At 36.5% G+C, this 17,997-nt stretch overlaps 1 protein-coding gene across 6 annotated transcripts in view; it reads left to right on the forward strand.

Moving 5' to 3' along the window:
• Nucleotides 1-3,123: 3,123 nt before the first annotated feature.
• The window catches only part of LOC145666705 (uncharacterized), a 32,006-nt gene continuing 17,132 nt past the window's right edge, over nt 3,124-17,997 (forward strand). The window contains exons 1-4 of one of the 6 annotated variants that reach the window (XM_081734204.1): nt 3,124-3,486; nt 10,290-10,486; nt 12,514-12,637; nt 17,730-17,821. In XM_081734204.1, coding sequence (XP_081590330.1) covers nt 3,432-3,486; nt 10,290-10,486; nt 12,514-12,637; nt 17,730-17,821 — 468 coding nt within the window. In that variant the 5' untranslated portion in view covers nt 3,124-3,431. The other 5 variants (XM_081734205.1, XM_081734207.1, XM_081734206.1 and 2 more) reach the window with 5 other exon arrangements.

The raw sequence follows: 17,997 nt of genomic DNA on the forward strand, positions 1-17,997 counted from the left end.
TTTAAAAAAAATGTAAAACATGTAGCAGAAAGTTTACTATTTTCGTGAAACATTTTTTAAAACTACATTTCTTTTCTTTCTTTCTTTCTTTTTCTTTCTTTCGTTTTTTTTGAGTTTAATGTACTACGATTATGCACTGAGGCTAAGGAAAGGTGATGATGATAATGAATGAAATGGTGGAATGAAGAAAGTGCGAGGAAATGGAAGAACTCTGAGAAAACCCACGCACACGATGTACTTACTTTCTTCTTAGACAAAATAAATGCTTTGAAAACATTTCAATAAAGATTTTACAAATACAAATTACGAGAGTCATTCAGAAAGTAATGCCTCTAAAATGATATATTTATTTGTATTTGGTAGATAGCACCGATAGAGGTATCAGTGGAAAGTTTACAATGTCTGCTACAAATTGCGGCAACGGTTTCCAACATAATTCCCATCATGGGCAACACACTTGTTCCAACGTGAAACAAGGACTTTCATACCGTCAGCGAAGAATTGTGCTGGCTGCTGGCGACACTATTGCCGAACTGTTGCTTCCATCTCCACGTCACAATTGTAAGTGTTCTTTAAGTTTTGGGAAGAGCCAAAAGTCATAGGGCGCAAGATCCAGACTATAAGCAGGACGCAGCAGAATGGGCTGTCAACAACACTTTGCCAGCAGATAGGACAACTTTGAATATTTTTGTCAGAGGATAGAACGTGTAGCGGTGCTCCATCAACTGACGCTTCGTTTCCGGGTCATAATGGTGTATCCATGACTCGTCGCCGGCGAGGAATGTTCCTATGTTCACATGATTCTGCAATGACAGCCCGCTGTTTCAATCGGACGTCACCACTGGATGTTATGGGTTACTCCATTACTCTGGGCCCCCGCCAAGTGAAATTTGTGGTGGACAAACACCGTGTGCGTGGGTTTCCTCGGGGATCTCCCGTTTCCTCCCACTTTCTTCATTCCACCATTTCATTCATTACTCATCATCACCATATCCTTTAGTCCCTCCGGCATAACCGTGGGACGTAAAACTCAAAGATTTCATTTTTTCCATTAGTCTGGAACAAGAAGAGAAAGGAAGGTGAAACAAGTGACATACTATAGCTTAAACCTAAGTGCATTAATGCTAAACAGTACTGAATGTTCGCAATACTATTGGCCAATGAGCTTGGAGGCATTACTTTCTGAATCACCTTTGTAATAATTGTTTTTGGCGACGAACGACATACTGTGTAAAAGTTAATGTAAAGTTATTTTTTCCAATTTTCTCAAAAACTACGCATAAAGATTCATGTTCACTCATAACATTTTGTTAGCTTAATGAGGTCTATCGTTTGCTATATATATATATATACAGTGGCGGATCCAAGATATGATCAAGGAAAGGGCGAAACCATAGTTTGCAGCTTTATCCAGTGTAAAGCATGATTGAATCCCATTTTATCCAGTGTACACCTTAGGGTGAAGGGGGGTTTAACGCCTATATCCCCCTTGGATCCGCCCCTATATATACACACACACGATGTCATCTTAGGACTTTTTTTTAGCAGGTATACACTAATAAACGTGGGGTGTTCAATGCACAAGGGAGTCAAGTCAATTTCTCATAATTTTGGAAATACAAGCTGCGGAATATAACACCACCAAATTCCATAAGGTGATTCCTTATACCATTGAAAATTTCCCTCAACTGATTTAAAATTTTCCCTTTTCTTTTCAAATTTTCTCTAGTTTGTTCAGTTTCCAATTCCTTTAACAGAAGTTATGTGATAAGATTAATTTAGCTATATTAAAGAAAGTACCAACCATTGTACTATTCTTTTCAATTTTACTTTTTTTTTTTAACAAAAAATACAACCAGGCAACAATGGCCACAAATTATGCTATTTGGAATGCACACCGAAACTATTGCTGTTGTATTGGTTTACTTCTGAAGGACAACAAAAAATTAAGCATTAATATTGATCAATCAGACAACGTGAAAATTTCTCTGGATTTTCACGTTTTATAGTAAAATTATTTTTTTCCTTTTTTTTTTTTTTGACAAATTTACCAGAAAATTTTCCTAGATTAGGGAAATTTCCCCCAAACTATGAACACTGATACTAAACGAAAGGGAAAAGAATTAAAATGAACATGGGTCGAGAAACGCCTTCTCTCAGTGTTAAACCACCGAATAACACGTTTTAAAATAACACGTTCAATAATACTTTGAGACCTATCGCACACTGTTCAATGAATTACACAGAAAGTAGTACACACTTTATTTAACTATCCATGTTTCTGAATCCTCCACTAGTATCGAGTGTTTAATTAATACTTCAAAGTGTATTCCCATACTTCAGTTTCCTTTATACAATTCGTAGAGGATTGTGAAACATGAATAATTTGTTAGATCGCATATTTGCTAGTTTATGTGCAACTTCTTGAACCTTTTTCCAATAGATTATATAATTTTCAAGTTAGGGCTCTTTAAAACGTAATTTTTCGTATTTCCTGCGGTTTAAAACTTTCAAAGGAAGCGTTTTACGACTCGCGTTTTCTTTCATTTGATATTAAGAATCATCCTCCAGAGTTTGGTAGTGTTATTATTCAGCAGCCTGTATTTCATTATTTAGATTTCCACCTGCACCTTGTGATCACAGTGGCTTAGTGGTAGGACACTTACCTTCGGTGCACGGGGTCTCTAGTTCGATTCCCGGTCAAGTGAACAACATCGCGTCAGTGGGTTTTCTGGGGGTACTCCCATTTCCTCCTACTTTCTCATTCCACTAATTATTCTATCATCACTCATTTGCAGTAATCATCATCTCCTTTAGCATGAGAAGCAGAATCGAGGGACCCTAAATAAATATTACATTTTGCTATCTAAAATTCCTTTTAAAGCTTGAAATATTCATGTCCAGATATTGTAAATAATTCTTATAAGGTTAAGAAAGGAAAAATGTCTAAACATTTCTTTCTAATTAAGTTTATGTCTGATTTCCTCATAACTTTGGTAATGTGACTTGATTCCCTTTTGCACTGAATTTCACTAATGGTGATAATTCAGACTCAGGTTCATAGTGAATACTAAACTAAGTAACTACACTCAAAAAACAAAATGGGTTACGTGTACAATAAAATTATAGTTAAACGGTATAGTCAAAGTAAATTGCTGCTCCAACTGAGAAAATTTGTGAAACAACCTGGTGCTGTGTTCTAATAATCATAGCGGTTTTGTTGTGAGAATTATAAAATATAGTTAATCATTTTATAGTTGCGTGCACAATGTGTATTGTTCATATTTTGTCCTTTGAACACAACATGAAATGCGAGTGTGCTACTCTGGCAATACTGTGAGTTGAACCAACCAGGCAACCAGGCTGACCTGGCGCGGAAGAGTTTGTTTTTGTTGTATTGGGATGTTGCTTCGACCCTTGACGAAAGGAGTATGGAGGCATTCTTAGAAAGAAATAATCTCAGCACATACATCAAGATATTCAAAGGTAGGGCTTTATTTGTTTTGAGTTTTTAATATATGTTAAAGTAGATGTTATTAAAGAAATGGTCAAGTTATTCAATCTTAACAACTGTTCACTTAGCAAATTACTCGGGTCATCTTAGCAAGTATAATTTTTACGGAAAAAAGAGCATTACTGTCCTTAAACTGTATATCCCGTACTTAGGATCGTGTACGTTTACTTTCGGTAGACCATCCGAAATAATTGTTGGGAAAATATAATTCTTTCACAAATTGGTAATGGTATACAACAGTACCTCATGATGTATGCGCGTGGATACTTCCTACTGTTGCACTACGTATAAAAATGATTTTATTACATTTAGAAGTAGTAAGAAGCATCCACGTGCACGTGACATGCGATATGTGCTTCAAATCCCCCACATATACTCATACACTACGTACAAGGGCACATTATTATTCTTCGCATACCATAACACAACGCAAACCGACGTACATTTTATTTTATATTACTCAGTAATTAAATGAAAGTCGCCTTGTTACCTCATTTTCAAGTTCCTATATCCTCAATGAATAATCCTTAAAAGACTGCACTTCGTGAGTCCTCGCTAAATGATGAGGCACTGTCGTATACTATATCCCACAAATTTCCTTCTTATTATAGCCTAAAACATTTGCGTTGGGCGACACGAAAAGCTACTTCGCACAGATAAAATTCAATTGGGCCACCAGAAGTAACTGTTGAAAAATTATACATCTTTTACGATTTGTGTATAAATACGGCTTGCGCGTGTATTGCATAAAAATTACAGTTCCAAAAAACAAACGAGCTTGTGCTACGCGGCCACTAAAAAGCCTAAATGTTTACCCTATGTAACCGAGTCAGGGCAGGCCGAAGCTACGTTCTCAGGGATGAGGCGCGTGAACGATGGTGAATATACATCAGTGGGAAAGGGTAACTAAGGGAGTCATCCTTCGTATGCCCTCCCTTATTTTATCCGTCGTAAAGCACTTGAAATTATTTTGCACTAGTAAGCCTAAAATACATCTGGGCATGTATTTTCGGTAATTGTTTAGCGATGGGGCCAACACTAACAAAGTTAGAAAACAATATGTACTGCGGGGCTCTAACCCGCCTTCACTTGCTAACGTTACCTCGGAATGAAATGTTATTAACCTAACCTAACCGAATGTGAATAGAATATCGCAAAAATTCGGTTGAAAAGTTGCCCCCGTCCCCAAAACTGAACAATTCCCATACTTTCTTTTAGCAATTCATTCATTTTTTTCGATTCAGTGAATCTATTCCTTTGGTTCGTATATATATATATATATATATATATATATATATATATATATATATATATATATATATATAATATATATATATATAACTAATCTCTTCTAGTTGTATTGGGGCCGCGGTGGCTGAGTGGTAGAGCGTTCACCTCTGGTGCTTGGGGTCCCGGGTTCGATCCCAGCCTCCGCCAAGTGAACTTTGTGGTGGACAAACACCGCGTGCGTGGGTTTTCTCGGGGTTCTCCCGTTTCCTCCCACTTTCTTCATTTCACGATTTTACTCATCTCTCATCATCACCGTCTCCTTTAGCCTAACCGGCATAAACGTGGGACGTAAAACTTACAGATTTCATTTCAATTCCGCTCCACATTCCTTGCTATACATGTCAATCTTACGCAACGTTTAGAACAGAAAATGAAAATGAAATGAAATCTTTGAGTTTTACGTCCCACGATTATGCCGGTTAGGCTAAAGGAGACGGTGATGATGAGTAATGAATGAAATGCTAGAATAAAGAAAGTGGGAGGAAACGGGAGAACCCCGAGAAAACCCACGCACGCGGTGTTTGTCCACCACAAAGTTCACTTGGCGGAGGCTGGGATCGAACCCGGGACTCTACCACTAAGCCACCGCGCCCCCCAAAGGAGCGCAATTGAATGCAATGTTTGAGATTAAATGAATATTTTTAATAGCTAATGTTATATTTGGTGTTATTTTCTGAGTAATGTCTCTAATTTAGGTGGCATACATGCTTATGCAGCTTGTCCATTTTAAGCACAAAATTCGAAACGATCAAGGCCATCCACAATAGTGCAAGGGTTGCTAGTACCACAATCTTATTTTCTAACACCCGATCCTGGAATCGATTCATTATTTATGATACTTGAGTTGACACTGGTTAAAATTGGATACCTTACACCCCTCGGGTTGGGGAGTATAATCATGAAATAAAAATATCAGAAACGACCAGAAAATAAAACATATATTACTCCAAATAACAAAAATTTGTGTGGCCAGGCTCGTGCACACTCACTAGAGAGTCAGAACTCATGCGCATTGTGGTATCGAGCACCGGGTGGCTCTGGCAGTCTCATTTACAAGATGAATATTACAGGAATTTTTATATTTCAGCACTCGATCGCAGAGGTTGCTACTTAATTTCCTCATACGGAAAACAATTGAACAAAAGTTAAGCTTCAGAAAACCTATATTTCTGAAATAATTAACCATTTCAAAAGACTGCCAGAGCCATCTTTTCCTCGATTATTGCGATCTCTTGCTAACTCGCGTATACGTTTAGCTGTTGACGTTACATCTCTGTCTTGTTATTTTCAATTTGATACTACTATATTTAACAACACCAAACTAATATGACGTATACGTCATGCATTATATGACGTATAAAGTGTGCTTTCCTCTATCCTCATTTATACGTATACTCGCCACCGCGGACGCGCCTGCTCCTGTGAACGCACCCGATAATAATTAAAGGGATGGTAAGGATAATGATCGCGTAAGTTCAGACTCTCTAGTGAACGTGCACGAGCCTGGCCACACAAATTTGTGTTCATTTGGAGTATATGTTTTATCTATTGGTCGATTTTGGTATTTTTACTTCGATTATACCCCTCCCCCGCCCTCAGGGGTGTATGATATCCAAGTTAAGCCAGGGTCAACACAAACATTATAAATAATAAAAATCGGTTCGATGGTGGGATGTTAGAAAATAAGTTTGTGGTATTAGTAACCCTTGCAGTTTTCTAGTACGTTTTCAATTTTGTGGATAAGATTGGTTATGCAGTTTGCAATTTTGTACTTTAGTGAGAAGTAAGTAATATGTATGAGAGATGCAGCTGAATTGTATTTATTGTATTTATCTATGTGAGTTTTATGGGTATGTAGTTATGGTCATATATATATATATATATATATATATATATATATATATATATATATATATATATATATATATATATGTATGTGTGTGTATGTGTGTGTGTGTGTGTGTGTAATTTATACTGTTGGAGTTTAGGAGAGCTTTTTACCTCAAGCTCATAAAAACTAATGTATTATTTAACTTGTTTTTGCTACAAGAATTCCGATATAATAGTTAGTTTTGAGTTAACTGCTGTATCGGCGGACCAATCTTAGAAATTTTACCAGATGAATTCTAGAATTTATTTTGCTTTATGTGGAAGGGTGATTGAAAGTAAGGTGAGGGGAATAGTTGAAGTTAACAAAATACTTGTTCTTGTTAGTTGTTTTTGATGTTGTAAGGGGCAGTGTCTATTGAGGCGAAAGGGACTATTTAGCGGAGAGGTACACTTGTTATGATTATGGGAAAGGCAGTGTGAAAAAGGTGTGTAAATCAGAAGTGTAACATATCGTGTTTGAGTTTTATCAGGTTATACGGAAATAAGGAGTGGAAATTCTTAAAGTTGTGTGATGGGCATAGTATACTTAACAGTCGAACAGTTTATGTGTGGAAACGAATTCAAACCACAGGAAAGAGCAATATCTAACATTTAATTTTGTACTTTTTTGAATCGCATTTAGTCCCCCCCCCTCGCCTATTCTGCACACAAGTCATGCATTGTATGACGTATAGTGTGTGTTTTCCTCTATCCTCATTTATATGTATACTCACCATCGCTGAAGCGCCTGCTCCTGTGTACGCACCCGATCGCTATCGCTGGCGCCCACCTGCCGCAATTCTGCCCAACGCGGTTAGATGACATTCGTGCTTTTAGAGTCCACCTTGCACAAGTTGGTTTGTATGTCATACGTCCACACTGTATTTCGAACAGTAAGCACTACTAAGTAAGCCAGGGTCACAACCTAGTATTTTGGGGGAGATATTGAGTAATAATCTTTTTTTATTTATTTATTTTCGTGTGGTCTGGCATACAGCAGTAATGCCTTGTGTTTTTATGAGTTTTGTTCTAGAACTTGCTGGAGTTGGAAAATTTCGTTGTTCCTGGTGTAGTATTTCCTTTTATTATTTTAAACATTGAATATCTGAAACATTGATTAATTTAGGACATTAATTATTTACGGACTGCTACAGACTGTTTTACCAAACGGAACATTACAGGTAAAATACGATATTAAATTTTGATGGTGAAAAAATTAAAATGAATATGTACGTTTTTCCTGACAATCAACAGTATGTAAAAGTTAATTTACAGATAATAAATAGGAGTTCATGCGTATACCCACCATCGCTGATATGATTGCCCCCTACGGATGCAGCCCCGCGCTAACCCGCCTGCCTACCACTTTCGCCCTGCTCTGCCCGAGTTAAGTAAAATTCATGCTTTTTATCGGCCACCTAGCATAGGTTGCTTTGTGCTTTCTGACAATTATTTCTGGTAACAGAAAGTGTTTGTTTAGGTATCTGGGGCCTACCTGGACGTAACCAAATCTACTCTAAGTAGGCCAATCGACAACATAGTTTGCGAAAACAGTAATCCTATTTACGTATATTTAATACAGTCGTGTGTAGTAGTAATGGCAAAATTATTATTTTTTGTTTCGTTTTAGTCACATGGCGATGCTGAAGAAAGTGAAAGCGGCTACCCTGAGGACCCAACGATAAAAATACTCCTCCCCTTTTGGCTTTCAGCCCGCAAATCTGCCTCCGCTTTACATATTTGCCCGTCATTACATTTGAAGTAATTTTTGAAGCACTTTTGAGATACCCAATAAAGTAAACTTGTTCCGCCACTTTGTTTGTACAGCGTTACCTAAAAATATCAATAGGTTAGATTAGATCTGTTTTTCACCTTGTAATCAAGGGGTCCAGGTATCGATTCCCGGTGGGGCCCTATAAATTATCTCATTTGCAAAGCGAGTAGTGATTAGGATGTCAGTTGAAACAGGAAGGCTTTTAGTGTTCATTTAGCACCCATAGCTTCTTAGTGGCTGAACTAACGTGGGAATCAGTGTACGTTTTATCAGGGTTGGCTGGTTTAAACCAAGGTGGTTTAAACCATGGTTTAAACCAAGGTTTAAACAGCTGGTTTTTTCAAAAAAAAAAAAACCAACTGGTTTAAACCAAAAAACAAAAAAATGTTCGTAAAAGTGTAAGTGTTTGTAAAATCTTGATGAACACACATTTGTGGGTTACCACGTTTCACTCCCGTATATTATTCGTATTATATTCAGACCTAAATTCCCCATTCATTACTCAAAAAGATTATACTACAAAAGCAACTTTTTTTTTACAAGTTTATAAATGTTTATTTTGTGATTTTTTGTAGTTATTATTATTGTTATGTAATTGTAATCGAAGAAAAATTCTAAATATTGTTTCGTTTCAATGTTTACTATTGATAAAATACATCGAAAATGCCGTACTTTGTGTGTGTGTGGGGGGGGGCGTCATACAGACCCCACGAGAGGCATTTAGTGAAATGAGAAGTATCTTTGGTATCTATTTATGTATAAATGAGTCTGAGCCAAAGTGGACTCAAATAATTCGTATCTTTAATCACTTTTCTTACTGATTATTTCTTTAATTTGTACGAATAAAAGTCGTTGTTAACTAACTTGAACTAGATTAGTTCTTCTGTACTCCGTCGTACTTTGAAATTGTTCATATGTAATTAATTCTGTGTAATGGTTTCACTTGTGCAACTGTTTATCTTTTTGTCCTTCTGAAATGACTCTTGACAGTTATATTAAGAAGCATGTAAAGATCAGTACAACGTATTTTTTTTTTTATCAGGATTCCTTCGTGAGTGAGTCGGCAGACGTATCGCATTTGTGGCCAATTAGTCCTGGTTCCGAGTTCAAATGGAGGACAATTTCTCTCGGATGTAACTCGAGAAGCGGTTTTTATTCCGCTTTAAGCTTATGTGACCCCTTCCAGCATAACCCGGTTGTTGCATAATAACATCAAGGCGAAACAAACTTATTTTTGTCCATATATGATATGAATATATAGAGCAAATCATTTAAACCATATAAACCTGGTTTAAACCAAAAAAACCTGGTTTAAACCAAAAAAACCGGTTTTTTTGGTTTTTTTTAATAAAAACCATGGTTTTTGCCAACCCTGCGTTTTATAGTAGGATCTTATTTTAGTTGCATGGCGGAAAACGATTAGATCATTTGAAATTAACATTTCGACCAGGATATTTATGATGTTACTTTGATTAAAGTGCGTATTCTAAGTGGGAGCTGGAAAGTCAAAATTGGTACGAAAAGTTGACTATCTCACGATCTTTTCAAGCTACGAAGATGAAACTTGAAAGATTAATTGCATATTAAATATAAGTGGACGCGTGTCCCAGTGGTTTTGAGAATTCTCATTTTAAGGGAAAGAAGAGGGCATTTCCTATGATTTCTTCATGTTGATAGCAATGCTGCCTGTTGTTTCTGATCACATCAGAAGGAAACGGTTGAACAATTTGAGATAAATGTATGAACATTTTTTGTGCCCACCGTAAGTCTGTTCTTATCATTACTTTGATTCAAGGGCCAGTTTTAATACCTTAAAAATCATCACTGAATTCGTATTTACAGATGAAGAAATTGACGACGACACGTTCCAACATCTCACTCCGGATCTTATAAAGGAGTTAATCCCAAAGGTGGGTCCACGAATTAGATTTATGAAGAGCTACGAGAAGTATAAGGAGGATATGAAATTACACCAGCCGATATCTTGTTCCACTCCAGTGTCAGAAACAACGGAAAGTAGTAGTTCTTCTGTTAATGAGGTACGAAATTCAGCAGAAATACAGTTAATTAACTAAGTACGTTTTTTAGGGTATTTGTTCGAGCTTCCCCAATTAGTAATAACAGATACTTTATCAATACACTAATTTTAATACAGCGCATTTCCTAAAAGCGAAAATATCTAATTCATTTGTTAATATTCATAACTGTTGGATCACACTGATGACAATCAAGTAAGGTACAATATGTACTCATTTTTGTACTAAGTTTAGCTCCAATCAGTTCATAATTGTTCCTGTAATTTTGTTTTTATTTACAGACTCTCTTGTGTTGCATATCAACTGAAGGGCATTGCAACAACTTTAAAATGGGCCGGAAATTAGTTTTATATGACTGAGGGTTACGGACTTATGACAACTTATGTATATAAAACTGCGGAATTTTTTGTGGGGTTGGGCAATTTTCAAAAATATGTTTAAAAGTAAAAAAAAAAAAAAAAAAAAAAAAATGGACTTCTGTCTCACCGTGTACTAAAAGTTAAGTGAATCTGAAAGGTTCAAGCTTAGTGTTGATTTGACATGGAATGACTGCAATATGGATGAGCGTTTGATCTTGTATCTCAGTAGCATCTTCAAGTGAATGTTAAAAGTAGAACTCCGGACACATATCTCAGAAGTGATTATGATAGGATCTACTTTCAGATAAATATTCATAACTTTAAAACTGCATATGATTATACGTGACAGGTTTTGCGACAATTTCTTTTTTTCAGGCTGCGCCATTCTGGAAAAAAGCACGTTATTAAAACCCACTAAGCTTTGCACATTATCTTATTGTCGGAACTATATCTGAAATACTGATCTTTATAGGAAGGACAGTATTGCAAATACATGAATTTTAGTATTAGATATCAAGGTGAAATGACTTCCGTGATATTTTTTTCCTGTATATCTCCCTGATTTAAATCAGTCCACAGTGCAACATACTAGTTGTTTGGTTTTTGATCTACTTACCTAAAACTTTTTTTTTCTTTGTGAGCAACATCTTCGGGACGGTGTTCCTTAACATGTTGAAAGGACCATATCTCAGTATGACAGAATTGCCTATAGGCTATTTCTATCTTGTTGGAAGATATTGGTCCATCAGCCACGCATCGTCGTTTAGAAAAAATACCATGCTACAGGTAGACTTTTTGGAAAAATATCATCTTTTTTTGTCATTTGTAAAATACGCCTATCGACATTACGCTTCTAGTTCTACTTGTTTGATAGAGCGATCAATTGGAAGAAAATATTCTCTACAATACGATACGGAGTTGAAGAAAATATTTATCCAACGTGTAGCTATGGTTCAAGATGCTATTTATCCAACGTATAGCTATCTTTCAAGATGCATTCTTTTCGCTTCTCCAAAACTTATTTATGTAGTTATTGTCTTGGTGAGGGCCTTAATTCACTTTGTGACACATAACACTGACCGAGTATTTCTACTGTGAGGAAAGAGTGGATTATTCAGTGGCCTCTTTGTATTCTCGACTTTCTAGTCCAAAAGAATGCTGTGACGACGAAGCTATGGCTAACATGATATATATTTAGATAGACGCATGGCGTTGATTTCTGCGAAATGTTAAGATCAGTTTCTGTGCTACAGGATCTACTTTTTTGTGTGTGTGTATGTTTGTTTGTTTGTTTGTTTTGTAGTGGATTCGTTTTGTTTTTTAGCCTCAATGAAACTATGTCTTTAAACATTATACAATGCGTTTCTTTGTATTGAAGATTGAATTTGTAATAACATTCAAGTCATTATAGGATGCTTCATGCCGAAAATGGTAGATTTTCCGAAAGAAAAAAAAAAGCTTCACGAGATGAAAATACGTTCTAAATTTATTGGTACCAAGAAATTAATTCAAAACCTAACAAACATATTAACGAGTCTTTTTAATGCTAAAATATACAGCTATTATCTCTTTAAAAGATTACACATGTAACTGAAATATCACCAGAAACTGGCATGTATCCTTTGTACAACGAATGAATCTATTTTCAGTAAGTACTGCATATAATTTCAGTTTCAGGTGTGTGACTTTACTGTTATTACCGCTGCTGCTGGTGAAAGCGCTGAAACGTATTTGTACGAAAGTTTAAACTGTGAAGACGTGTTGGATTCAGCGGTTAATAACTCACCGGAGCCACGTAAGTTTAACTTTGATTACAGTTCAACTTCAAACCTACATTGTGCACATGAATGGTATGGTTATGGCAAATTATCATCTCTGTGATAAATTTTAGGGTAAATGGAAGAGTTTGTAACTTTACCGTACTCAAACGATGACCCTTATTAATGAGACAAAAGTAGGTATCTTTAGGCCTCAGAAAAGCTAAATATCTATTATTGAAAGGATTTGATTATCTATGAGAAAGACGTCGCAAAGTATGTATTTCAACCGTTAATGTGAAGTATTGTTACAGCAGCGGATATGGCCATTGTTGTTGAAATTTTGGCTACTTTAACAACGTTTTACAGCTGTCTGGATCCTATATTTTAAAGCTGCTATAACATACTGTATATATTTCATCGTTTTAGTGGTGAGAGCTTTAAAACTGCATTTCTTTCTTCGATCCACCCTAATAAACGTATTTACATGCTTTCCGGATAGTTTCTTTCCCTGAATGATCGAAACTCGCGATTTACACGGTGACCAGTCAACCAAGAAAACCGGAAAAATCAGGAAATTCTGTTTAGAATCTTTAATTTTGTGAAGATTTGTAATTTTATGTCGTTTCGAAACAGGGTATTTCTGTTTAGATGCAAATATAAGATACTATCTTCCAAAGATAGCCGTTGATTTGTGCTGTTCCTATAACAAAATCACCCTTGTCTCTTGGATTCTGCCCGCAGACATCTATTCAACACTTAATGATTACTATTGATGCGAAGTTTCGTCTTGTAGCTATACCGGTTTGAACTGCATAGTTTGGCATGCACTGTTGTCAGTCAGTCAGTATTCATGGGTTTTATAGTATACTAAAAGGTCATTGAATACTGCATGTGAATTGAGCTAGAGCGAGTGCTAAACAATTTTGTAATAAACACAGTAGCTTCGTTCGCTGGAGACTCAGTATGAACACCGTGCTCGTGGGTTTTCTCGGGGTTCTCCCGTTTCCTCCCACTTTCTTCATTCCACCATTTCATTCATTACTCATCATCACCGTCTCCTTTAGCCTAACCGTCATAAACGTGGGACGTAAAACTTAAAGATTTCATTTCATTTTTCCGTATGAACACCGCTCTGGAATTCGCCCGAGACCCCATTTTTCCCCGTTAGGAACTTTTCTCCAAACCACGTTTTAGCTCTATGGGTTTTTTTTTCCAGACCCCATGCTTTCTCTCGATTGTTACACCGCCCCTACTCTCTACGAGTAACATTTTTTCTCTAGAATCCAAATTTATTACTTCTTATAAAAGTTATCATTTGAAAGTTTCAGATTGACCTCAGAGATATTGCTAGTGTTATTAATATGAAGTTAAAACCTACGTTCTCAGATGTTTATGAGAGGAAAGGTTTCAAATGGTTAGTACTGCTGTTCAAATCACCTTCTTTTCCCACTGAAGAGGTGCCTGTAAGAAAATAGTGGTGATTTCAGAATTGACTGTGAATAAACAAGGTAAGTTTAAGTGAATAAACAATATTACACGTCACGTGAAAAGTGAATGACTAAACGGGGACCTTTGGCATACCGTGCCGATACATTAACCACTACCCTACTCAGAACAGCCACACACACACACACACGTTCACTCCTGAAGTCTGTGATCTCCACTCAGACTACAATCTTGTACTACGGCCTAGCTCTTGTGCTTGAATAATCCAGTATTCATGTATTGAGAACATCTTTGGTCCAGTCATTCATTTTTTCACTGTTTCTGTGTTATTGAATTCGCACCTACAGATGACGTGGTGCATAAACAAATTGGATTGTTCTCTCCTTTCACGAATGTATAAGTTAATTTTATCGTTTCTAGTGTCACAGGAACAATTTCACATCACCCCTCGTGTTGAGTATGCGCATAAATCCGGCATCTTCATCCAATGGTGAACTAACTGTTATTCCTTATTAAATAATTGGTATAATCGGGTTAAAAGGAATTTAAGTTCCGATAAACCTGAAACAGACATGAAGGATAAAGATGGATAGGATTGCCTATTTTTCCTAGACTGACAACTACATTAAATCAGGGTTCTTAATGGTCAGGGAAAACTCAGTGAAAATGGTGCAGGTGAGGAAACTCAGAGAAAAAGGCTGAAAATCAGGGAAAGTCAGGGATGTCTTATAAAATATATTTTTTTCTAACATTAATTGTCCCCAATTTCAGTTTAGCCAACCATTAATGGTCACAGTATGAGACGTAGCTCAGATTTTTATGGGAGGTAAGTGGAATGCACGATGAGCAGTTGATTACTATTTGTCTCTATAGAATAAATGTTCTCATATATATAAATATTCACCGTTATCTATTCTTTATTTATATGTCAGCGTCATCCGACATACGTCATGAAAAAGTCATGGAATTTCCTATCAAAGGTCAGGGAGAAGTCAGGGAAATAAATTTCTCCAGATCAGTAGGAGCTCTGGAAATAGTATCTACACACAATACGATTTACGTATAGGTTTAAAACCACCTAAAACGCTAGAAAAGCACATCACCCAATTTAAGAGTTATTACACAGATGCCAATGACAAATATGGTATTTGCGAAATAAAATGCAGTTGCCAAGAGAGTGAAGGAACACATTAGAGATTCGAAAGCGAAAATCCGGTGTCAGGTTTATCGAAACATTTAAAAGAAACGCAGTGCAGGGTAGAAGATTCAAAAATTTTATTTGGAGCCAGAAATGAAGTAGAGAGACTTTTTTGAAATTTTATTTATTCATTTAACGAAACCAAAAGTAAATCTAGACAAGGGATGACTGAGTGACGAATGGGAGGCTGTTATCACAAAATTTTCACAGTATTGGCATTATAATAAAAATAACATGAGTTAGCAAACTTCCAACAGAAATAGAAAAGGCGCACAAACTGACTGCCATATTTCAGTTTGTTTCAAGACCATCTGCAGATAGCTGACGCACTTGACAATGTGTTTTCCACATATCTTGTCCTCTTTGTAAGTCCGTTCCTTTCTGTTCCTTGATGTTTCTGTTCTTTTTCTTCCTGCTTTTAACCTTCATGACCAAGACTCCAGGGGAGAGTTGAAAACTTGGAAATTTAAAACTTCAAGAATTACAGAAACCTGTAAATAGAATACTCTCCAAATTGCTCTTGTCAGTTTGGTTTCCAGAGGTGACCTCTCCATTACTTTCAATACAGATTTCTGACATCCTACGCGACAATCTTTTCGAAATTCAAGAATGTCTTTTTCCGATAGTCTTGGCTTTTCGTAAAACATCTTTCGGTGTATAAGTTAGTCATGTTTACAAACTTAGCTTACTTTACGTTTTCACTTTCCTTGAAATCAATCATAACTAATCGCTGGCTCTTCAAAACGCTATCTTTTACAAAACAACCAGCAGCAGACAATATACTGGCCTGGAGGGAATTGCAATCGGAAAGAGCTAAGCCAGCTTTCGAGGGTGCGGGATCTCAGTGGTCGAGCGTTCACCTCCGGTGCTTAGGATCCCTGCTTCGATCCCAGCTCGCGCCGTGTGGACTTTGTAATGGACAAAAACCGTGCTCATGGGTTTTCTTGGGGTTCTCCCGTTTCCTCCCACTTTCTTCATTTCACTCATTATCACCGTCTCCTTTAGCCTAACCGACATAACCGTGGGTCGTTAAACTTAAATATTCCATTTCATTTATAATTTTCTAAGCCAGCTTTCCCTGAAACTCGCGAAGAAAAGGTTCATCAGTCTTTGGTAATGTTAAAGAACGTAGCTTTGCAACAAGAAGCTTGTCATTTGTGAAATGTCGTACAGTATCAAAACTTCCACATTGTGGTACTTTCTTCTTGCCAGCAGCACTTGTTCTTTGTTCAGCATTATTTCCATGGCCCGAGAAGTAACATCTAAATGTTTATGTTCATGCTAAGCTGGAAATTTGTTTCGGAAACAGAAATTCTGCGAATCTTTTGTAGTTTGTTCGACGAGCTGGAAAATTGTTAAATAAGTTATAAGTGGTTTACAAATAATCATCTACTTTCCAGCCCATTTATTGCATGGGAGCTTAGAAAGCACAATTGATAAAGTGCTTCCCACAACTTCCAATATTAAGAAGGATCAGATCTGAGGTGAACTAGGAAGTACGTTTTGCAGATCACTTAAGGAAAAAGATTTTCTCGAAACCGGGAAAATGTCACGGAATTTTGAAATCACGAAAGAGTGGTTACCCTGACTTAATGTATCATTGTTGGTATCTGTAAATGATTGTTAGGCGTTACTTATGGATATTGAAATTCACATTGTTCTTGCAGTTTAGTTAGGACCCTTCTATGTACTTTTCTTCGTCGCTGTCCCTTCTTAATTGAATGTTCAGACGCCTATTTTTTCATATCTTTGCGTTCTTAACGTCCAGATTCTGAGATATTACATTTTCTTGGGTTACGAATGATATTCTTCGTGTTCCCTCCATCTTGGCAATACTGTTAGATAAGAGTATACGGGAGAATCTCCTTCAGTTTTCTCCACTTTTTCTTTGTAATGGTATGCATGAAGAATTAAGATGGCGTTCATCGTCCAACGTAGCTCCCAAAAACGTGCATCCAAAGGAAAGAAAAAAAATCGTTACTGAAGTTAGAGATCGTCTGTGCTTAACGTATGTCTTCAAATATCAACATCAATTCAATTCCTGCTTTGTATGAAGATATTGCACACGCTGGTTAGATAACATATACTACTCACCAATATACAGGATCCACTTTTAACAATTACATGTTCCTGTAATATAAAGCTTGATCAACAAGCAGCTATCATCATGTTAACACCTGTCTTCTTACTGTCATTAGGCAAGACCCGCCATTTTGTATCAAAAGATTCCTTTATCAATCTTGCATGTAGTATGTGTATGTAAAATACGTAAGTGTACGTTTGTGTAAAATTAGATGTTTTTTAATGATGTTTTTTTTACCTCTGTAATAAAATGTTCTGTGCCATGTACTGTTTTACTTGACCCCATACTGACATACTGTACCTCACATTGCAATTATGAGTGAAGATAGTATACGTTCCTGTACACATATATATGTAGATACATGGATAAAATAACCATTTTCTTTGCAATATGCTTCTAGCAAGAGGAGGAATTAAGACGGCTCAAGCTGTAGTACCGGTCAATGTAATAGGAGAAACCAGTTTCCAGGCACAATGTGTACTACAGAACTTTGTAAGTATTCAGACTGTGACCCACTGCATCATTTTGCGGTGTTACTATAGTTAAATCCTCGTAGGTTGGTCTATGTTCAAATTTAGATAGGACGTGAAAATAAATTTCTTCAACGCGTATTATAAGCATGTAAATTGTATTGAAGTTCAGACATTTGTATATACTATTACCTGATA

This window comes from Thermobia domestica, chromosome 12 (assembly GCF_964235325.1).
Source record: "Thermobia domestica chromosome 12, izTheDome1.hap1.1, whole genome shotgun sequence".
In the NCBI taxonomy this organism is placed as follows: domain Eukaryota; kingdom Metazoa; phylum Arthropoda; class Insecta; order Zygentoma; family Lepismatidae; genus Thermobia; species Thermobia domestica.